Source organism: Protopterus annectens, chromosome 2.part0 (genome assembly GCF_019279795.1).
Source record: "Protopterus annectens isolate FY-2018-M chromosome 2.part0, PAN1.0, whole genome shotgun sequence".
In the NCBI taxonomy this organism is placed as follows: domain Eukaryota; kingdom Metazoa; phylum Chordata; order Ceratodontiformes; family Protopteridae; genus Protopterus; species Protopterus annectens.
Window position 1 is genome coordinate 686,848,438 of NC_056728.1, and position 20,166 is coordinate 686,868,603.

General features: G+C 38.6%; 1 protein-coding gene across 2 annotated transcripts in view; it reads left to right on the forward strand.

Moving 5' to 3' along the window:
* Positions 1–19,925, forward strand: part of SLC46A2 (solute carrier family 46 member 2) — a 226,825-nt gene extending 206,900 nt beyond the window's left edge. For both annotated transcript variants that reach the window (XM_044061020.1, XM_044061021.1), the window contains one exon: positions 18,160–19,925. In XM_044061020.1, the coding sequence (XP_043916955.1) occupies positions 18,160–18,184 (25 nt within the window). In that variant the 3' untranslated portion in view covers positions 18,185–19,925. The remainder of the gene's footprint in view (positions 1–18,159) is intronic.
* Positions 19,926–20,166: the final 241 nt, after the last annotated feature.

Here is a 20,166-nt window from a genome sequence, read left to right on the forward strand (position 1 = left end):
TATATCTATAAAACAGTATGTCTTGAATCAAATGGAAAATTAGTTGATCTGGACTGCTTACTGAAATTCACATCTCTGTTTTTTAACATTACTATTGACAATTATCTTAATGTTTTATAACATTTTAATGTATATATGCTTCATTTAAGGGTTTTAGTTTGTGTGACTGTTACGTGAAGAAGACTAAGAAAGGCATGTATTAAAACCATATATTCTAACCCAATTTAGCTACAGAATTTTATACAAGCAAAATTCAGATGAAGTCTCATTGTGAACTATGTTATCTGCTAGTAAGAACACATGAATAAGAAGTCTGTGTCTGTCTGCGTCCCGCTGTCTCTGTCTCTCTTTCCCTCTCACTGTCTGTTTCCTTTACTCATTGTCTATGTCATTTACACACACACACACACACACATATACACTCAGAAACCAGACAATGCAGTGACATAAATACATTTACCATGTAAAACTGTGTACATGATAGCATGTTAAAAAAGTCAGTATGATTATTTACTTTTAAATATTACCTGAAATTTTTACCATTCAATATAAAGTAAAATATACGCATATTATGTTCATTCCTGTTTTAACCAAAAGCTGTTTTTCAGATACATTATTATTATGATTATTTTTATTAATATAGCACTGTCATAACATGCAGGTTGTTGAGCAGAGTGCTGAAAAGATAGAATCAACAAAGGAAACAAAGGCAGAAATAAAGCAGGGAAAAGAAAGAAAAAAAGAGTCATTTTGAGACTAGATATACTCCAGAAAGAAATTCATTCCTTTGTGATGCTCAGAAAATGTTGTAAATGTTTTATTTAAGTATAGAACTTGTAGTTTTCTTTTTATGTCAGAACACAAGTGGTGTCTTTCTAAAATGGATTGCTGGACTGTTTTGGTTTGTGTTAGACAGCACTGACATATTAACATAAGGCAGGTCAGCCTGTACAGCTTTATTCCTGGGTTACGGTATTATGGATTATGTTTGGTTTGCAACAACATATTCATGAGTTACATAAAACCCTCGGCATTTGGACTTTAGATCAGAGTTATATCAATGACTGTTTACATTTTCAGAAGGGGATTTTTTTTCAAAGCTAATATTGACAGCACCTTGTTTTCCAGTGTTTTATATGTACATTTATATGGAGAGTGCTGTTGTTTAGGAAACAATTACTTTCATTTTTGTCAGTGGAACAGATTCAGAGCAGGGCTAGTGGGTGTTTAACAGTTCCATGCTGTTTTGCCATTTCATCACAACCTCTAAATTATTCTGATTTTTATCAACTATAATGAGTCTCTTCAGTTCTCAAATTCATTTTTTTTTGTGTTGGCTGATCTTTGAAGTCATATTATGCACTATCTTCAAATGTACTCTGCAACATTGTGATGTACAAGGAAGGCCATTATCCATACATTACATATGTTGGTATTCAGTGTACAGTTCAATTCCCAGTCATTATAATGAAGCATACCATCTTTCAGTTTCTACATACTTTTTTGACATATGGTGCACAGTTCTAAAAAAATTGCCCTTTTTAGATCACTAAGTGCCCCTCTCACCCTCCGCCTCCTCAGTCTTCAACTATGTTGCTAGACCATCATTTCTCAGTGGAGGGAGTTATATTTCTCAGTTGTTGAATTTAGACAGATTTATTTTGAATTTTGGCACTCTTGCACCTAGGGGTTTGAATTTAGAGATTAATTTAACATATAACATTTTAGTGTGTTTAAATATTAGAAAATAGGGTTTTTATGCATGTGTCTCTTTGCATTTCACTGACATTATGGTATGTTTTTTGGTGCATTGTCTTTTTAAATAAGTTAAGTATTTAATTGAATGTAATTATATTAATTGAATGCAATTATTTTTGCTGTATAAATAATGTTGCTGGGTGCTGAGCATTCATTCCTCTGAAGGCTGTTTGGGCCAAGGTACCAGAACACATTACATTTCCAGCATTTCTACAGCTCTGTTTGTTTTTTCTATTTTCTTTTGGCTGCTTTTTGTATATTTTTCGATATCCCTTATTTTCTTTGCCAGTAGTTCTAAATATAACACAAATAACAAATGGACTTACCAGGGAGGAGCCCACCCCCCTTATTTTTTGCCTCGTATCCCTAATATATCCCACTAATTAACCTTATTATTTTGTCAGGGAATGCAAATGCTTCCATTGCCTACTCATAATGCCACCTTACTCCATTGAATGCTTTCTCTGCATAAAGACCCACAATAACAGCTGAATTTCCTTATATTCTGCTTCCCTCTGGATCATCATTGTTCTATTAATGTTAACAAATGTTTGCTTCCCCTCCATAAAACCACATTGATCCATATTTATCAATTTTGGCATCACATTTGCCATTCTTTTAGCTATTATAGACATAAACACTATATAATCATAGTTTAGAATTGAAATGGGGTTATATAAAACTGGATCTGATGGGTCTTTACCATCATTAGATATTACAGCTATCTTCCAGGATGTGGGTGCTTCTTCTCCATTTAATAGTATTCTATTAAACAAAACCTTCCTGGTATTTATCTCTTTCTTCCCTCCTAGCTTCCAAACTTCCACAGGAATACCATCTATTCCTGGAGATTTTCCTGTAGATTGGTAATATATCACCATTTTATTTCATTTCATTCTATCCTATCTGTTAATAATTAAGCCTCATCTACCTATAGCCTTATTTAGTTCTTCCATAAACATTTCCATTAATACTTTTTCTTCATTTCCACATTTCACCACTTTATATAAATTTCCATAACATTTTCAAAATATTTCTAATACTTCTAAAGGATCTTTGATTATTTTTTTTGTTACAGGCTCCCTAAGCTTAGCAACAACTCTTTCTACTTTCTGTTGCCTGAGCCATTGTGCTAAAAGCTTTTGTGCTCTGGAGTTATCAAAAACAATTGCTTATCTGAAGTCTTTCTAAACTCATGCATATTATTGAGGTAGTCCCTTATTTTCTCTTTAGCATTCTGCAGTTGTGCCTCCTCTTGTTCTGTAAGATTTCCTCCTATTCTGCAATACTTTAATATTTGTCAGACCCTCTAAAAAATTCTTATTATCTCTTAACCATATCCCCTTTTCTTTTATTTCTACCCTGTTTTTAAACTCCACTTTCATTGTATCCCACTCCCTAGTTTTATTTTCTGAAGAAATTTCTATTTTCTCTAATAACTCCTTAATAATTTCCACCACCCATTCCTTAAATACATGTCTGTTTAACAGATAGACGGAGAAGGACCAATGTCTCATTTTTATTTCATTACACTGCATTTTTATTTTAATTACTGGTCCATGATCTGAAACAGTTATTGGATGCACATCAAACCTTTCAATTAAATTCACACATTCATGTGAAATATAATTTCTGTCTAGACTATCCCAGTTTTTATACCTTGGAGAATAATATGTAAATTCACTCCAAGCTCCTATTACTGAATTCACATCTTTCATAACAAATATTTTCATTTTTTTTAAAAATCTACCCTCCTTTGTTATATTTTCCGGTACTTACGTATTATCGCAACCAGATTTTGCAAAACGGTATATGTTTTGGACGTTTACTTAAACAGCAAAAATTAACTGTATTAGGAAAGGGTGAGCTGTTATAAAGTGTGTTGGGATATTGATGGTGCTTTTTTTAAACAATTAACACGTACAGTTTTAGGATTTGTGGGTAGCGTGCTGTAAAGACATGGTGAGTTGAATTCAGCGGTTATAACGGTATCAGTGGTTGCGAGTGTACATATATTTGGCCTGAAAGGACTGTGGGACTTACTGTACAATGTTAGGTGCTTTCCTGAGATTATTTTTCAGCTTTACTTTGCTATTGTTGGACTTATAAGAAACGGGACACAAGTCGGAAAGATTATTCTTCAAGTTTAGCTTATTTTAACTGAATGTTTTGGTTAAAAAGAAGAAACTGGACACATGCAAAGTAATTTAGGTAAAGTATTTAATGGTTACACCTTTTCAAACAGTATAGAGTAAATTGGACACATGCAATTTAATGTAGGTAAAGTATTTAATGCTTAAACTGTTACAAACAATATAATGAAAGGTTGTCAGGAAAAATAAAACATACTTTACTAAACTTTGTTATAAGAGGACAGTACTGATTGCTTCTGTTTTTAGTGCAGTGTCAATTTTAATTGCATTGATTTTGTTAGGTGATTTTACGGCTCAAGAAATATGGATTGTCTAGTTGGTGTTGTAATGCTTTTCTGCATACAAAGCTGAGAAGATGTGGATTGCTCAGTAAAGAACTGTACAGATAAAAACGTAAATAATTATATAGCTTTCAAAAACATGTTTGCTATGGCTTTGACAACATCAACACAGCACGAGAAAAGGAACGCATATAAAGTAGTATGGGACATGCTTAGCTGACATGAGATGCTGGCGGTAAAACGGGGAACCTTTTTTCAGAACTTATTTTTCTCAGTGGTTTGAATGGTAAACATTCCTAAAACTTAAAAACATTACAGAAAACATGTTATTATACTTTAGAAAAGTTTATTGCTATTTCTTACCATAAACAGAAGCAACCAGCATTATCGCGAAAATCTGGTTGCGATAATACGTAAGTACCTATTTTCCTTTCTAGACCCCCCCAGACTCCTATAATATTAGTTCTCTAATCAAATAATCAAATAATTGACTGGATTCCAAAACAGTTTATGCTCTGGACTATATTCTACATTGAGTTTGTGAAAGTTTTTATTTGTATTTTTATGACGGAAAATACAGTATGAAACAAAACATCAGACTTATGAAATATAACAGAAGTAAGCCATACACAAATAGCAATAAATTGATTAAAATTGTTTTACTCGAACTAACACAGGCTACGTTAAAGCATTTTTAGATCTGATACTTGCCATCTAAAGTAACATGACTTTGTAATTTTACATTTGAGGCATAATGAAATAGACCAGAAAGATATTAAACTGCAGCTGGTAGTATCTCTACTACAGTACTGAATAAATAATTTTAATACAGAATCATACAATTTTTATTATACACTTTGAATGTAAGCATTCCTAGATTATAATCAAGTTTATAGGATAATATGAGTTCAGATCTATATTACAGCAAGAGGTCATTAGTTTAACAAATGATGACATACATAAAATTTAACACTGGCCATCTGTCTTTATACAATACAGTGCAGAATAGTCATTTTCTGATGTCTTTTTTGTACATCCTGAAAATACTATCAAACTGTAGCTGGCTACAGATAGATTTCTTAACAAACACAACCTTTCCTTAGACAAAAATCTCCTAATACAAACTATATAATTTCTATTAATTTTTGCTGCTCAATTTGTCGATATGATAATAAAAAATTAACCTGTAGGATTCAAAAACATTAGCTGCATTGTGATAGGAAATTTTGCGTGACAAGCTGCCACATGCAGGGTGTGTGTGACTGAAAAACGCACACAGCATAAGTGCTGAATGCCAAACAGCACAGCTCCCTGTTGTGTATGCTAATCGTTGTATCAGCAGATGCTAATGAGAAATAGTATTAAAGTTATTGGCGCCATTTGTGGAAATTAGGTAAATGAAGATGGTGGAGTGATTCTGAAAAATATAAAAAGTTGAACATGGTGCTGTAACACTAGTAGTGCTGACCACAACTAAGTCCCTCATTTTTATGTAATGAACTCACAGAATTATGTTAGGGGTTGCCTGGTTAGTTAATGTGCATATCCAACAGGTTATTATTGCCAATATGAGCCACAGTTGTGTGTGTTACTGCCTTTGAAGGCAAAGTATCATTCCACTGTGCTTAACATTGCATAGTCTCCATGACAGTGACATTGTGGACCTGCACTGTGTGGATAGGGACACCATACAGGGCCTGGCAGACATGTGTCTCCCTCATCTAAAAGCCCGTGGGAGTCATTGAGTACCTATCCCAGTGGATACTGAGGTATGTGCTGCTTTACTAGCTACAGGAGTCTATCATTGACCTTGTGAATACTTTATTGGTTTCTCAATGCCATGCTACAGCATGTGGGAGAGCATATGTGGTGTTCACATACCACAGACGAGAGAGCCAACATCATGTGGGAATTCTGTGATATAGCCCGTTTACCTGAAGTACTGGGGGCCATACACTATATCCACATTTATTTATTTATTTATTTATTTATGTGACATTTGTTAGCTGGGTTAGTCCAGCTGGGCAGCAGAGCCCTTTTCAGTGGAGAACCGAGGAGAAAACTCCACTGATAAACTAATTCAAAAACAAAAAATCATACAATATTAACAAAAAAGTGCATATACACAGGAGAAACAGAACACAACTTATAAATGAACATGTTATAATACAAGAGTAATATTGAGGGTTTAACAGCTATGGTACATGTTAAGCATATAGAATATAATATAAAAAGTTAGATTCTATCTAACAATTACCATCGGAGAGAAATTCAAGGTTGGTAGAATATCATAAAGACCTTAAATGAGTAGCTGTGGTAAAGTGTGAGAGCTGAGAGAGGGAGGGGGAGGGGAAGAGGAGCGGTAGTAATTTAGGTGGGAGTGGGACAAGGACAGGTCCAGGAATTAGTAAATAAGTCCTTTAGAAGGTTTTTGAAGTTAAGGAAGTTTCCATTTGTTCTTAGAGAAAGGAGAAGTTTGTTCTAGGCATTGATGATAGAGTGGCTGTATAAAAATTTGCCAGTATTTTTATTGGGTTTGTAGATGTCTAAGAGATGTAAGTCTGTGCTGCATATTTTACACTTAGGAGAGTAGGGAGTGATGAGGTCAGTGAGGGCAGGACAGTGGGAGGATTGATTTAAGATAGTGTATGTGAGGTGAAGTTGGGGAAGAAGGAATTGGTTATGTAGCTTAAGCCATTGTAGGTTTTTTAAAGCTATGCAATGGTTAGAGCGATAGGGAAGGTTGGCAGTGAATCTGGCTATTTTGTTGTAGGTGGTTTCAAGTTTAGCTAATAGATTAGATTGAATATTGGTGAGAATAGGGGCTGCATAAAGTAAGGTTGGGAAAAGGAAAGTCTGTGTTAGAGAATGTTTGGCGTTAATAGTGAGGTATTTTTTATGTCTGTATAAGAGACCAAGTTTTGATGGGTCTTTTTTATGGCTTGCTGAATATGTATGTCAAACTTTTGTTGTTCATCTATGATTTCACCCAGAAGTTTAGTATGTGGTTCAACAGAGATAAGTGTATTATTAAGAGAAGATACTGTGAAGGTATATTTGTGTTGCTGTAGTGATTTGGGGAGAAAGAGTAGAAGTTTTTTTTTTTAGGATTGAGAAGTAGTCGATTATTGGTCAGCCATTTTTTGACTGAAAGGAGGAAATCTTGAGTAAGAGCAAGGAGGTGGGGAAGGTTATCAGAGCACGAGATAATAGTGGAGTCATCCTTGTATTGTATTAGTGAGGAGTTTGGACAGGAAGTGTGTAGGTTATTTGTAAAGGTATTAAAAAGGATCCAAGGATTGACCCTTGGGGGACACTTGTTTGGATTAGGAGGAAGGGGGTGGAGGCAGAAAGCCATTTGACAGATTGGAATCTGTTGGAGAGGTAACTTGAGAACCATATTATAGTAGAAGAGGAGAGGTTAAGGGAAGAAAGTTTTGAGAGGTAGGGTATGGGAAGTGGTGTTGAAGGCTTTAGATAGGTCAAGGAAGAGGCATGAAACTAGTTTGTTATTGTCCTGTGCTTTGGCAATATTCTGTGTAAATGAAATGAGAGCTGTAGAGGTGCTGCGCTGAGGAAGGAAACTGTGTTGGGTGGGAGTTAATAGGCTGCCTTGTATGATGCGTTTGAGAAGCTGGTTATGAATACATTTTTCTAGAATTTTGGATAAGGGGGACAGTATGCAGGAGTGGCCCTAGGTCAACTGGTGCCCTAGGCAAAGGGGCTCCATGGCGCCCCCCACCACATTACCCAATGCCCCCATCCTGGTCTACCTACACCAAATAAATACTGGAAAAGTGACCCTGTTAGACCGGCACCCTAGGCAGCCGCCTAGTTGGCCTATGCCTAAGGCCGGCTATGACAGTATGGTGATAGGTCTGTAGTTGTCACCTTTGTGGAGGGGTATGACATAGGATTTTTTCCAGATGTCAGGACCTGTGTTCTCTTTAACTGACCTGATTACTAATAGGGAGAATGGATGTGCAACACATTTGGCTGCAAATTTGAGGAATAGAGGAGGTAAGTTGTCAGCAGAGGGGGAGCAGGTTTTCAGTTTGGTAAGAAGAGATTTGATATATGCAACAGGAACAGGTTTAAGACAAAAACTGGGTGGAACTGGTAGAGGGAAGGGGATCAGAATGGTAGAGGGAGGTATTGTCAGGTTTAGTTAACTTTTTTATAGAGTCGATGAAGAAGGAATTAAAAAAGGAGGCAGTGTCTGTTGGTGAGCTGTTAGAATGGGGTTTGGGGGGTAGAAGGGTTGCCTAGATGTAAGAGTTTGTTGATACTGTTCCAAAACTTTTTTGTGTTGGAGTTGGGGTTATCTAGTGGTTTTTGATAGTATTGTTTTTTGTCCAGATCAACTTGTGTCTTGGTTAAGTTCATAAGTTCTCTATAGGTTTGGAGATAGCAATGGGAGTTTGTTTTTTTCCAGGTTTACCAGGTGCTGTCTCATTTAAGCATTAGTTTACAGGTGGATTGCATTAACCATGGAGCAAAGTTGGTTTTTGTTCTTCATTTTCTAGTGGGGGCTAAGGAGTTTAGGATATTCAGGAAGGTATTGTTAAATTTGGAGACAGGCTCATTGAGAGGGAGGGCATAGAGAAAGGATCAGTTAATAGAGAAGAGAAGATTATTGAAGGTATCTGGGCAGAGATTAGAGAGATTATGGCTGTCTTTGTATTGATGAGATTTCAGCAGATGAGGTGAGTGTTGTAACACGTGAGTAGGAAGATGGTCACTGAGGGAGTCGGGTAGAGTAGTGGCATTGTGATACAGATTTGGGTTAGAGGTGAGGATCCAGTCAAGGGTAGTGATGTTATTTATGTGTTTACTGATACGGGTGGGAGAGGTGATGAGTTGAGAGAATCCAAAGAGATAGATGCTAGTATTGAGAGTAGGAATTATGGGAGTTCCAGTCAATATTGATATCACCTAGGATGATAGTCTCATAAGAGATGTTTTGAGATGCCCAGGAGAGAAAGTGTTTGATGGTAGGGATGTTGTTGCCAGGTGGAATATAAACTGCTACTATGGCTAGGTTTTTGTGATTATTTAATTTACAGTTAGCAATAGGAATTTCAGCTGGATAGAAATTGGGAGGAGATGTAGGTAGAAGATAGAGATAAAATTTGTCAGAGTATACGATAGCTACACCACCACCTCATTTCTTGTGTCGATCAAGGTGGAGGATGATGTAACCGGGGTGGATTTCAGAGTCTATAATATGGCATTGTAACCATGTTTCTAAGAGGGTGAGAATGTCAGGGTTGTAGAGACAGCAATGTTTTGAATATTGAGGGAGAGTATTCTCAAGGTTTTGGGATGTGAGACTGAAGAGTTTGGATAGGGGATATGGAGAGTGAGGAAGGAGATTGATCAGGTAATGTAGTGGAGGTGTTAGAGGAGTGAGTATGGGTACCTGTGGTTGGGTTGGAGAATGGGCCAGAGTTGGGGTGAATATCGCCAGCCAGCAGAAGACTTGAAAAGGAAGGTTTGTACGTTGTGGTAAGGGGGCTGTAGAAGAGAAGCTTGGGTTTAGGTTTTGTGGTGGGAGAGGGACGGAGACATATTTTAAATTTCTGTAAGAGAGTTTAAAAGTGAGTAAACTGTGAAGGAGCTATTGAGAAGTTTATAGAGGTTAGTGGATTGTAGTGATTGAGGGAGATAGTAGGAGAAGAGTGGTAGTGGTGGTAGTGGGAGTGATAGGAGGTGGAGTAGGGAAGAGGGAGAAGAAGAAGGGAGTTAAGTAGGATGAGTAACATAGTGTATGTTGAGTGAAAGAAGTGAGGGTAGTTAAGAGTTAGTGTAATAGGGTGGAGGAAGTAGTTTTGAGTGACTGGATAGCTAGGATTGGCTGGAAGGAAACTGAGTGGTTGTGGGGGAGTGGCTAATTAAAGTGAGTGTATACATTTGAGGAAAGTGGGGGTGGGTGGGAATGGGGGTAGAGTAGGGGAGCAGTATGAGCCTGAGCGAAGCAAGGGTGAATGGAATGGGTTGAACCAGGACTTGGAGAAAGCTGTGAGATGAGAAAAACAGTTAACCAGTTAGCCCGGGTCAGTACATAAAGGCGTCTTTTTATCTGTGTGAACACAAAAGCAGATTTAGGAGAGCATCAGGGACTTAGAATATAAAATAAATGCAAAGCTTTGGAAAACTGTATATGTTGTTACAATAAATGGGAGGAAAAGGCTGGGGTTTAGTAGTGTGCGCAGTAGAAGAACTGATGGGAGTATCACAGAGAGAAGATTATATTAGACCTACACTGCTCACACTCTGTTGATAAAAGTAGGACTTCCAGTAGCTTTTTACTGGTTTGTTCAGGGTTCCAGTATCCGCATTCTTGTATGCAAGCAGTTGCTTCAGGGTTTTTTTTTTAACTTTTGAATGTGGTTAAGGGATTATAAGGAAAGAGAGTGAGAGAGAGAAAGATGTTTATATGAAGCCAGAAAAGGGTGTTGGTGAAGTAAAAAAAAAATTAAATAAACGCCCAGCTGGGGACTTCAACGACAGTTTTATTATAGTGCTTATTTTCTAAGCTGTCATACAATCACTGAAGAGAAGCAATGGATACAATAAAGTAAGTGAATAAATAAAATAAAATGTATTATCAGTGATGAAGGGCTATTAGCAAGATAAACACTCTGAGCAGATAAAATATATAGTAAAACAAACAGCAAATGTATAATATAAAACAAGCAAGATAATATAAATCAGAATAATAATCAGAAAGTCCAAAAGGCATAAGCAAAGCTTGTAACAACCATTAACCAAATTCCACTAACACTATAAATTAAAGAATAGTTCATTCAAATAATCCAAGTCTGTGGGACTGGTAAAATTCTAACCAAATCTCAACTTGCTAAACAGTGGAAAATCCAATAAACTGCAGATGTCCCATCATCGACCAAGGGTAGTACAATCAAGAAAAAGTACAGTTGTGTATACTTACCATAAATGTAGATGTTCACTATTGCAGTCATTACATTTGGGTTATCTGCTTGCAGGTAACCCTCGGTCGGCCGGATTAACAAAATCTTGGGTCCTGCATCGGTTGCTGTCCCTTTTTCCATGATGTCAGGTCGTCAGGGGTATAAAACATGCAGCCGATGCCATTACATCAGTTTTTCTTGCCCCAGATGTCAGGTGCCCCCTAATGGGGAGCAATTAAATATAAAAGTACAATGATATACCTCCAGCAAAAAAGCAAATACACAAAAAAGGCTTTTAAGTATAGTAAAGGAAAGTAGAGGTATAGCCAAAAGAAGTTAGGGGCTGGTGGGAGGGTAACCAGGACTGCAACAGTGAATACACTCGAACATCTACATTTATGGTAATTGTACACAACTGTACTATGTTCTTCTTGTTTCACTGTTGCAGTCATTACATTTGGGTAGATTCCCAAAACTATGGTTGGGAGGAGGAATTTAGATAGCATTAGGACCAGCTATAAGGCCCTACAAGACTACAGTGGCAAAGCCAGCTCTGGATTTAGAGAAAATTGGCAAATTATGATGCTTGGTGAAATTATGTACAGAACTCCAGGTAGCAGCTTTTAGGATGTCCCTGGCAGGGATGCCACTGAGAAAGGCTGTAGAGGTAGATGCAGCCCTGGTGGAGTGAGGTCTGATCCCCTGGGGGATAGGTTTTCCATGGTGCTTATAGCAGAAATGAATGCAATGGCCTATCCACTTAGGAATGGTTTGCTTTGAAATAGATTTCCCCTCTGCCCCTGCAGCAAATGCCACCAGCAGTTGTTCAGATTTCCTTTGAGGTTTAGTCCTGTCCAAGTAGAATCTAAGTTGTCTGTGCATATCTAAGGAATGCAGTATCTGTTCCCCTTTGTTCTGTGGATTGGGAAAGAAGGTTGGCAAATGAATGGACTGATTAAGAGCTACACTGGATACCACCTTGGGCATGAAGGATGGATTGGTTCTGCAGGGCACCCTGTCCGCATAAAAGATAATGAAAGGTTCAACTGCCATAAGGGCCTGTAATTCAGATACCCTTCTAGCTGAAGTAATTGCTAAATAGAAAGCTGTTTTCCAAGAAAGAAATTTTATGTATGCAGTAGCAGCTGGCTCAAAAGGAGGTAGAGTGAGTTTCTCCAAAACAAAGTTAAGGTCCCAGGCTGGGGTTGGAGCTCTCCTGGGTGGTCTCAAATTTTTGGCCCCTTTGAGGAACTGCTTGAGCAATGGTGAGAGAAGAGGGGAGGTTCTTTGTTATAATGAGCAGAAATGGCTGAGGCATGGATTTTAATGGAGGAAAAAGACAGGCCCTTGTGAAGCATCTCAGTTAAGTATTGTAAAATCTGAGGTAAATTGGGCACTGCTGTGCTCATCCCTTGTTATTGGTACCAGGCACAGAATCTTTTCCATTTTTCAGCATAACATTTTCTAGTACTAGGCCTCCTTGCCTCTAAAATGATATCCATCACAGGTTTACTGAGGGATGGTAAAGGAGAGATTATGTAATTAGCCAGGCTGCAAGGTTCAGTGTTAGAAGCTGAGGGTGCAGAATCTGGTTTTCCTGCATAGACAACAGGGAAGGAGTCTGAGGCAGGTGCCATGGGGATAACCGTGACACATTGCGCAGGAGGGGGTACCAGTGTTGGCATGGCCAGTCTGGAGCAATCAAAATCATCCTTGGTTTGTCCTGTTTGATTTTTAGTAGTACTTTGGAGAGCAGAGGGAGGAAGGCATAAACTGATAGGTTTTTCCAGCTGAAGGACAGAGCATCCACTTTCCAGGCTTGTTTGTGGGGAGTCCTTGTGGAAAATCTGTCCAATTGATAGTTCTGGGGAGAGGCAAACAGGTCTATATCTGAGCTCCCCCATTTGCATGTCAACATGTTGAAAATCCTTGGTTCCATTTTCCACTCATGTGGGTCCATGAGGTTTCTGCTTAGTCCGTCTGCCAGTGTATTTAATTTTCCTGGCAGGATTTGAGCTTGTAGGTGCACTTGGTAGCTCAAGACTGTGTTCCACAATGCCATGGCTAATCTGCAGAGGGGGTAAGAATGTGTACCCCCCCTGCTTGTTTATGTACCACATAACAGTGGGGTTGACGGTCTTTACCATAAGTTGTCCTGGAAGAATGTGGTCCTTGAAGGCTATCAGAACATTCTGTACAGCTAACATTTCTTTTTGATTGATATGCAGGTGCATTTGACTTGGGTTCCATTTGCCCTGAATGCACTTCCCTGTCAGGTGAGCCCCCCATGCATAGTCTGATGCATCTGTTGTTAGGGTTTGAACGGCAGGGGTGTGGTGTGAAAGGTAGTCCCTTGTTTTGGTGGCAGGCCTCTGCCCACCAAAGGAATTATAGGCGCAGGCAAGGTATGATAGGAATCATTGCTTCTAGATCCTGAGAATGTTGGCACCATAGGCTTTTTAGATACCACTGTAGTTTCCTCATATGCAGTCTTGCATATGGAATTAGAAGAATGCAGGAGGCCATGAACCCCAAGGCTTACAGTATTTGTCTTGCAGATAGCAGGGTTTTTGTGGCCACTTGTTTGAAGTAGGTTATCAAATTAATTTGTTTCTCTGGCTTGAGGTAAGCCATCTGGGAAGTTGTATTCAAGCTTGCTCCCAGGAATATAATTTGTTGGCAGGGTACCAGGTGGGATTTCTTTTCATTTATGGTGTACCCCACACAAGTTAGAACCCTTTGTACAAAGGCCAGATGATTCAAATGTCTGCCCTGGCTTTCTGCCTGAATTAGACAATCGTCCAGGTATGGGTATATATGAATATTTCTTTGCCTGCAAAATGCAATGAGTGGAGCTAGGCATTTTGTGAATACCCTGGGCGCAGTAGATAAGCCAAAGGGCAGTGCAGAGAATTGATAGTGCGTGTAGCCTGCCTTGAAGTGTAGGATGTGCAAATATGCTTCTTTTAAATCTTGTGTTGCCAACCAGGCATCTTTGCCTAGCATAGGAAGTAATTGGTGAAGAGTCAGCATCTTGAGTTTTGGAATCTCCAAAAAGGTGTTTAGAGTAGACAGGTCCAGAGTAGAAACCTTGTCCCTTTTCCTCTTCTGGTACCAGTTGAATAGCCCCCATGCTTAAGAGAGAAAGTACTTGTTTGTGGGCCTCTGCCCACCGATTTGGGGGTAGGTCCGGCCACCAGCTTGGTGTTGGCAACGTGTGGAAGTGAAATCTGTATCCCTGGGACACTATATTTAAAACCCATTTGTCCTGGGTAATGAGTTCCCAGTTCTTTGCATGAAGAGCAATCTTGCCCCCCAAAGGGGCAGTCAGTTGATAAGTGCTTGGAAATTTTAAAAGGAAGTCATTGAGACAGTTTACCATAGGAGGGAGTCTTATTACTCCCAGATTTGGAAGTGGAGCCCCCCCCCCCACTGCTTAGTCCTGTGTGTCCCCTAGGACTGAAACCTGGGGTTTTTGCTGTGTCTGAGTTTGGCTTGAGAAGGCCTGGAAGGGGCTGGAAAGGACCAATTCTTAGAGGGCCAGTGCTTACTAAATCTAGGAGGCTGAACTTGTAAGAAATCTTTAACAGTTTGCATAGATCTAGCTTTATCTTCCATCTTTTTAAGAACTTCCTCAGACTTGTTACCAAACAGGCAGTCCTGATTTAAGGGAGCATCCAACAATTTAGCTTTAACATGATCAGGCAAAGATTGCCCCTTTAGCCAAGCATGCCTTCTGAGCACAGACCCAGTAACAGCAGCCCTGCAAGAGGCCTTTAATGAATCAAAACCCAGATTGCAAAGTATTTTTTCTCGGTCAACAAATGTTAAATAAAAAATAAAATAAATAAATGTTTTCCAACTTGTTCAGCAGAATGCATTAAATCCTGTAATTCTTTATTTTCCACACAGTCAGGAATCAACATAATTTTTTGTTTAAGCAATCCAGTAACATGTTGCTGATACTTTAACATATGAAATTGGCAGTTTAAAGCCCTAATGGCCAAGGTTGCAAAAGTGTAAACCTTCTTACCCCATCTATCCAGTGCCCTGGAGTCTCTATCAGAAGGGGTAGGATTTTTAGCAGTAGAAGCCTTAATGCCCTTGGGCCCCTGTGAAATAGTATCTGGATCCACAATAGGATGTTTAAAAAGGAACTTGTGTGATTCATGGACCCTGTAGTATCTGTCAGGTTTTCTGGGAGCAGGAGGCAAGGAATCAGGGGCCAAACTAGATACTGAAAAAGCATCATCAACAATGTCTAGTACAGGATGAATAGCTAAAGGCCTATGCTGAAGTAGGAGTAAGAAATCCCTAAGCCTCTTTTTTGAATCAGAAAAATCCTGGCTTTCCCAGTGGTAATGCTCCCTTAGAGTATGTAAGGTTTCCCCAAAAGAAAAATCCTCTGGAGGGGAAGCAGAGGGAATGGAGTCCTCTCCATCAGAATCCTCATATGTACATAAGGGCAAATCCAGATCATCAGAAGAATCAGAAAAAGCAGAATCCGAGGGTTGGGAGGGTGGCCTAATGGTTAAGGTGTTTGCCTTACAAACACAAGGTGCAAGGTTTGAATCTCACACGGGATAATTGGCTAGGCTTAAAATGGCTCATAAGAGCAGTTAGCTTAGTACTAATCTATGAACCTATGAACCTATAAGATTCATAAACAACTTCAGTCCTAGGCCTCTTAGAAAGGGGGGGGGGTTTGGCTACCCCTGATTAGAGTTATTAGATCTTCAGCCATTCTTATCATTTGATTTTTAGTCATAGAGGCCTGAGCATGTGGCCTGGGCATCATTTTTTTAGGCATGGTTCGAGATTTAGGCCTAAGTGAAGGAGGCGTCGGTTTAATATGCAAGTCCATAGGCCTGAAATACACCCTCAGAAGCCAGTGCCTGCACAGTGGCTCCGTATCCATCAAAGGTAGAGACATCTTTGGGTTCCATAGTTGAAGCATCTCACGAATGGGTCTCAGTAGAGGCCTGCGAATCAGAAGTAGCGGGTATCAGGGGCTGCGAAAGCGCCTCACTGAGTACCGGCGAACTGGCGACTGGCTTAGGAGAAGCGTTGTCGATAGTTTTGGATCTCGGCGGCCTGTCTCTGTCTTTATCTTTGCATTTTTTTGGAATCCCGGTAGTCGGATGGCTAACCGACAACATTTCTGGATAGTTAAACCGAGAACCAAAATATTTAGAGGCGAAAATATACCGACAACGAATAGTGCGCTGATTAAATAAACACAAAACCGACAGCAAGGTACGTCATGGTCAGGGCCTAGGCAAGGAATACAGCATGAATGAAAATCTTTATGAGGTATTTGCTTTCCACAAGTAATGCAATTATTAACTTTTACTGACATCGGTAAGGAGCAAGAAAAAGTTTCCCCAACGGGGTACTTAGCTTTAGTTGAAGACTTCGGTTCTGAAACTCGAAAACAAAAATTTCAGGAGTCGGCCGACCAGCACTTACGAACTGCTTCTGCTTTGGGCACCACAGGGCAGGAAAGACTGATGTAATGGCATTGGCTACATGTTTTATACCCCTGATGACCTGACATCATGGAAGAAGGGACAGCAACTGACGCAGGACCCAAGACTTTGTTAATCAGGCCAACTGAGGGATACCTGCAAGCAGATAACCCAAATGTAATGACTGCAACAGTGAAACACGAAGAATATCAAACATCTGGAGACTGAAGCTGCCCTCCATCCAAAACTGAGTAACTTTCAGCAGTCAAAAACACCATAAATCCAAAATCTTCAAACCTAATCTATTGATTCTCAGAATTACACTATACTGAACTACTGCAACAAAACAATAGCATCTATAACTATTCAAGTAGCAATCATGGTGCTTATTATAGAAGTGAGAGAAATAAGGCTTTCCAGTTCTGTGTTTTTAATTAGCACAGACATGTATAGCGCATTTGCCTCCATGACAGAAATGCAGCTCTTATGTGAGTGGCAGTAGCGCATTTGCCTCCATGACAGAAATGCAGCTCTTATGTGAGTGGCAGTTTCTAAGTGTGATCTCACAACAGTGACATTTCCTAAAACAATTACCACTTGAAACAAAAGAAATAATTTCAAAAGCATTTTTGTACAGTCTTTATTCCCCATGACCTCATACCCCTTGTTTTTTTATGTACTCACTCTGAGATCATGGTATCAAAAAATTACCAAGATGCAGTACTCTAGCTGTAAAGACATTTGCATTAGTGATTAGCACGTTAGACTATTGGTCACTATGTAACGTATTTCAGCCTGGCATTTACTTCTGTGTCTTTGCTCACTGTACTGCTTACTCATAGGTACAGAGTTGTTGATGAATGCCCTCACTTACGCCAATGATCTTGCTTTCATTTCATATTTATGCCTAAACTGTTGAGTTTATCTGTATTGCACAACTCATTTTAATAATATATTTTATAACGCACTCCTTGATGTACTAAATTACATCTTTTTATAGTATATGCCAGGCTATAATTCAGTATTCTTGCTGCGTAATTTATGTATTTCATTAATGTTTTTTAAGTAACTGTTTCTGCATTGTCTGCTCATCATTTTACTGTGTATGGCTACTAGGTGACTAGAAAAAGTCCAAAGGATTAAAATAAAAAACACTGAATAAGAGAGGGTGACCAAATGGTTAAGGTGTTTGCCTTACAAACACAAGGTGCAGGATTTGAGTCTCACAAGGGATAATTGGCTAGTCTTAAAATGGCTCGCAAAGGCAGTTAGCTTAGTACTAATCTATGAAGAAGGCTAACTGGGTACATATTTAGATACAAATACACATGCGCACAAACTTTCACAAAAATGTTTTTTTATGTCAGTACACAAGAAATTCAACACGTGAACAGATGTGAATAGTACCCCTGGTCAAATGCTAAATGTTGTCTCCTTTGCTGATATGTTAGTGAGCAAGTCTTGTTACCATCTTTATTATTGTCACATTATAAATACAGTATTTTCTGTTAATGATGTTATTTTCACAAACATTATATATAATCAAGACCTTGTTTTTCTTTTTAAGCATCGTACATTATAGAGGGTTTTGAACAGAAACTGACATCAATCCTGGCTCAGCAAAGTGAAAATCGATCCCAGGAACCTAAAAAGACAAGGATCACAACTGAGGCATTTGTCATGCAGTTGCTAGTATGGAACTAGTAACTGTTTTGAAAGGGAACAGAGCCTTACCTCTTGTTATCTCAGTGCACTGAAAACAATATTAAAACAATGACACAGAGGACTGTAGTTTTGATAGGGCTGTTGCGCAAGGTCTGAAATGTAGGACTTTTTGTACATAATTTTTTTTGTATTCTCCCCATTGTACAGCTTTGAAGTTTGAGACATCATTTCAAGATATATGATAAAGTACAGCTGTGGTTAATATTACAGGGCACAACCAAGTTTTACTTCTACTGTCATTTTGCTGTTGTCTTAGAAACTTAGGTTGAAATATTTTAACTGTATACACCGCAAAATTGTTTAGAGGTTATAATTAACTTACACTGGTGAATTCATGACAGTACTGTTGATAATAAGACTGGAAATCCTATATGATGCAGAGCTTCATACTGTGTTTCAGACAATATGCCAGTGCACAGCATTGGGAAAATCCACCTCCGTCTTCACTACTGATGTACATGTGCAGCTATGGCTAAGTAGGGTCTCACAGTACAAAAAATGCCAGAAACATGGCTCCATACCAGTGTATCACAGAACATAGAGCAACTTTTCTACCAGTGCATTTTGTTGACTGTAGTGCAGTAACCCAATCAGAATACCTGTGGCTTTGAAACCATTGTCACAGTCCATCAGTAAATAGGCTAATAAAGAACTCAAGGCACCAGCAACAACATGAGCAGTAATATTGTATTATACATTCATCCATTGAGGTATAGATGTTTTCTTAACTAGTTAGTAATGACTGAAGAAGAAAAATGAAAACATAACATTTACAGATAAGTTTGTATTTGTTAATATCAGTTATGTTGTAGACTATTTATAAGAGAGCTGTCAATTTTGTTGCAACAGAGGAAGCAACACTCTGCCTTTCTTTCACACACACAAACACACATTTGAGGGGCTGTGCAGCCACTCTGGCATCCTAAACATCCAATTTCCAAACCTAAAAATCATAGAGCTGCACAAGGATATCACTTCAACAATGGTTTGTTTAGGACAACAACCTTCCACTTCACAAGAAAGTTATGACTTCTCATCCATATATGGAACTGGCCTTCCTCTCACTAAACTTAAACCTGCTGACGCCTAAATGTAGTCAGAGAGAGAAGGATGCTGTTGATGCATTCTTGTCTTTTATGCAAGGTGTTAAACTATGCTGAGGCTGCCCCTACTGCTGTACACACAGTGCTTGTAAAGACCAGGTGTGTATACTTAAAGGTGTGTGTGTGGCTAGGCATCTTATTGTTCCTGTGATTGCTTGCCTTGTACTGTTCCTATGTTCTCCCAATGCAGTCTTATGGATAAGGAACATTTCCCCAGGAATTCTGAACACTATATCTTTTGAAGTATAGTTTCAAGCCATGAGTAGCTAAAGATGTGCACACAAGTTACAGTTGTTTATTCAACTACTAAACTAGCCCCTGGGTACACACCACAGTGAGATACACAATGAAAGGTGCTACAACACTGTACTTGGTACTCGCAAAAGTCATGAATGTTAACAGCTGTTTTCAAGCATGGCAGCTACAAAGTAAAATATTTTTGTAACTTCTGTTCTCAAGTAGAGGTTGACATGAAAATGATATAATAAACTATAACACTATAAAATATGCTTGAATTCTTCTAAACCTTTTGATAAGGAATGATGATTTCCAAATGCCAAGCTGATTTTTAAAGCACAGAATAATTTTAATAATTGTTTTGCTACATGCACATGGATATTTTTTGTATGGTCTTTACCCTATGCACAATAATTTATTTTGGACTGTATTGGCTTTTTTAGTGCTGTATTTCCTACATCCCCATGAAAACTGGTCTTACACATTACTTTGAATTAAAAAAAAAAAAT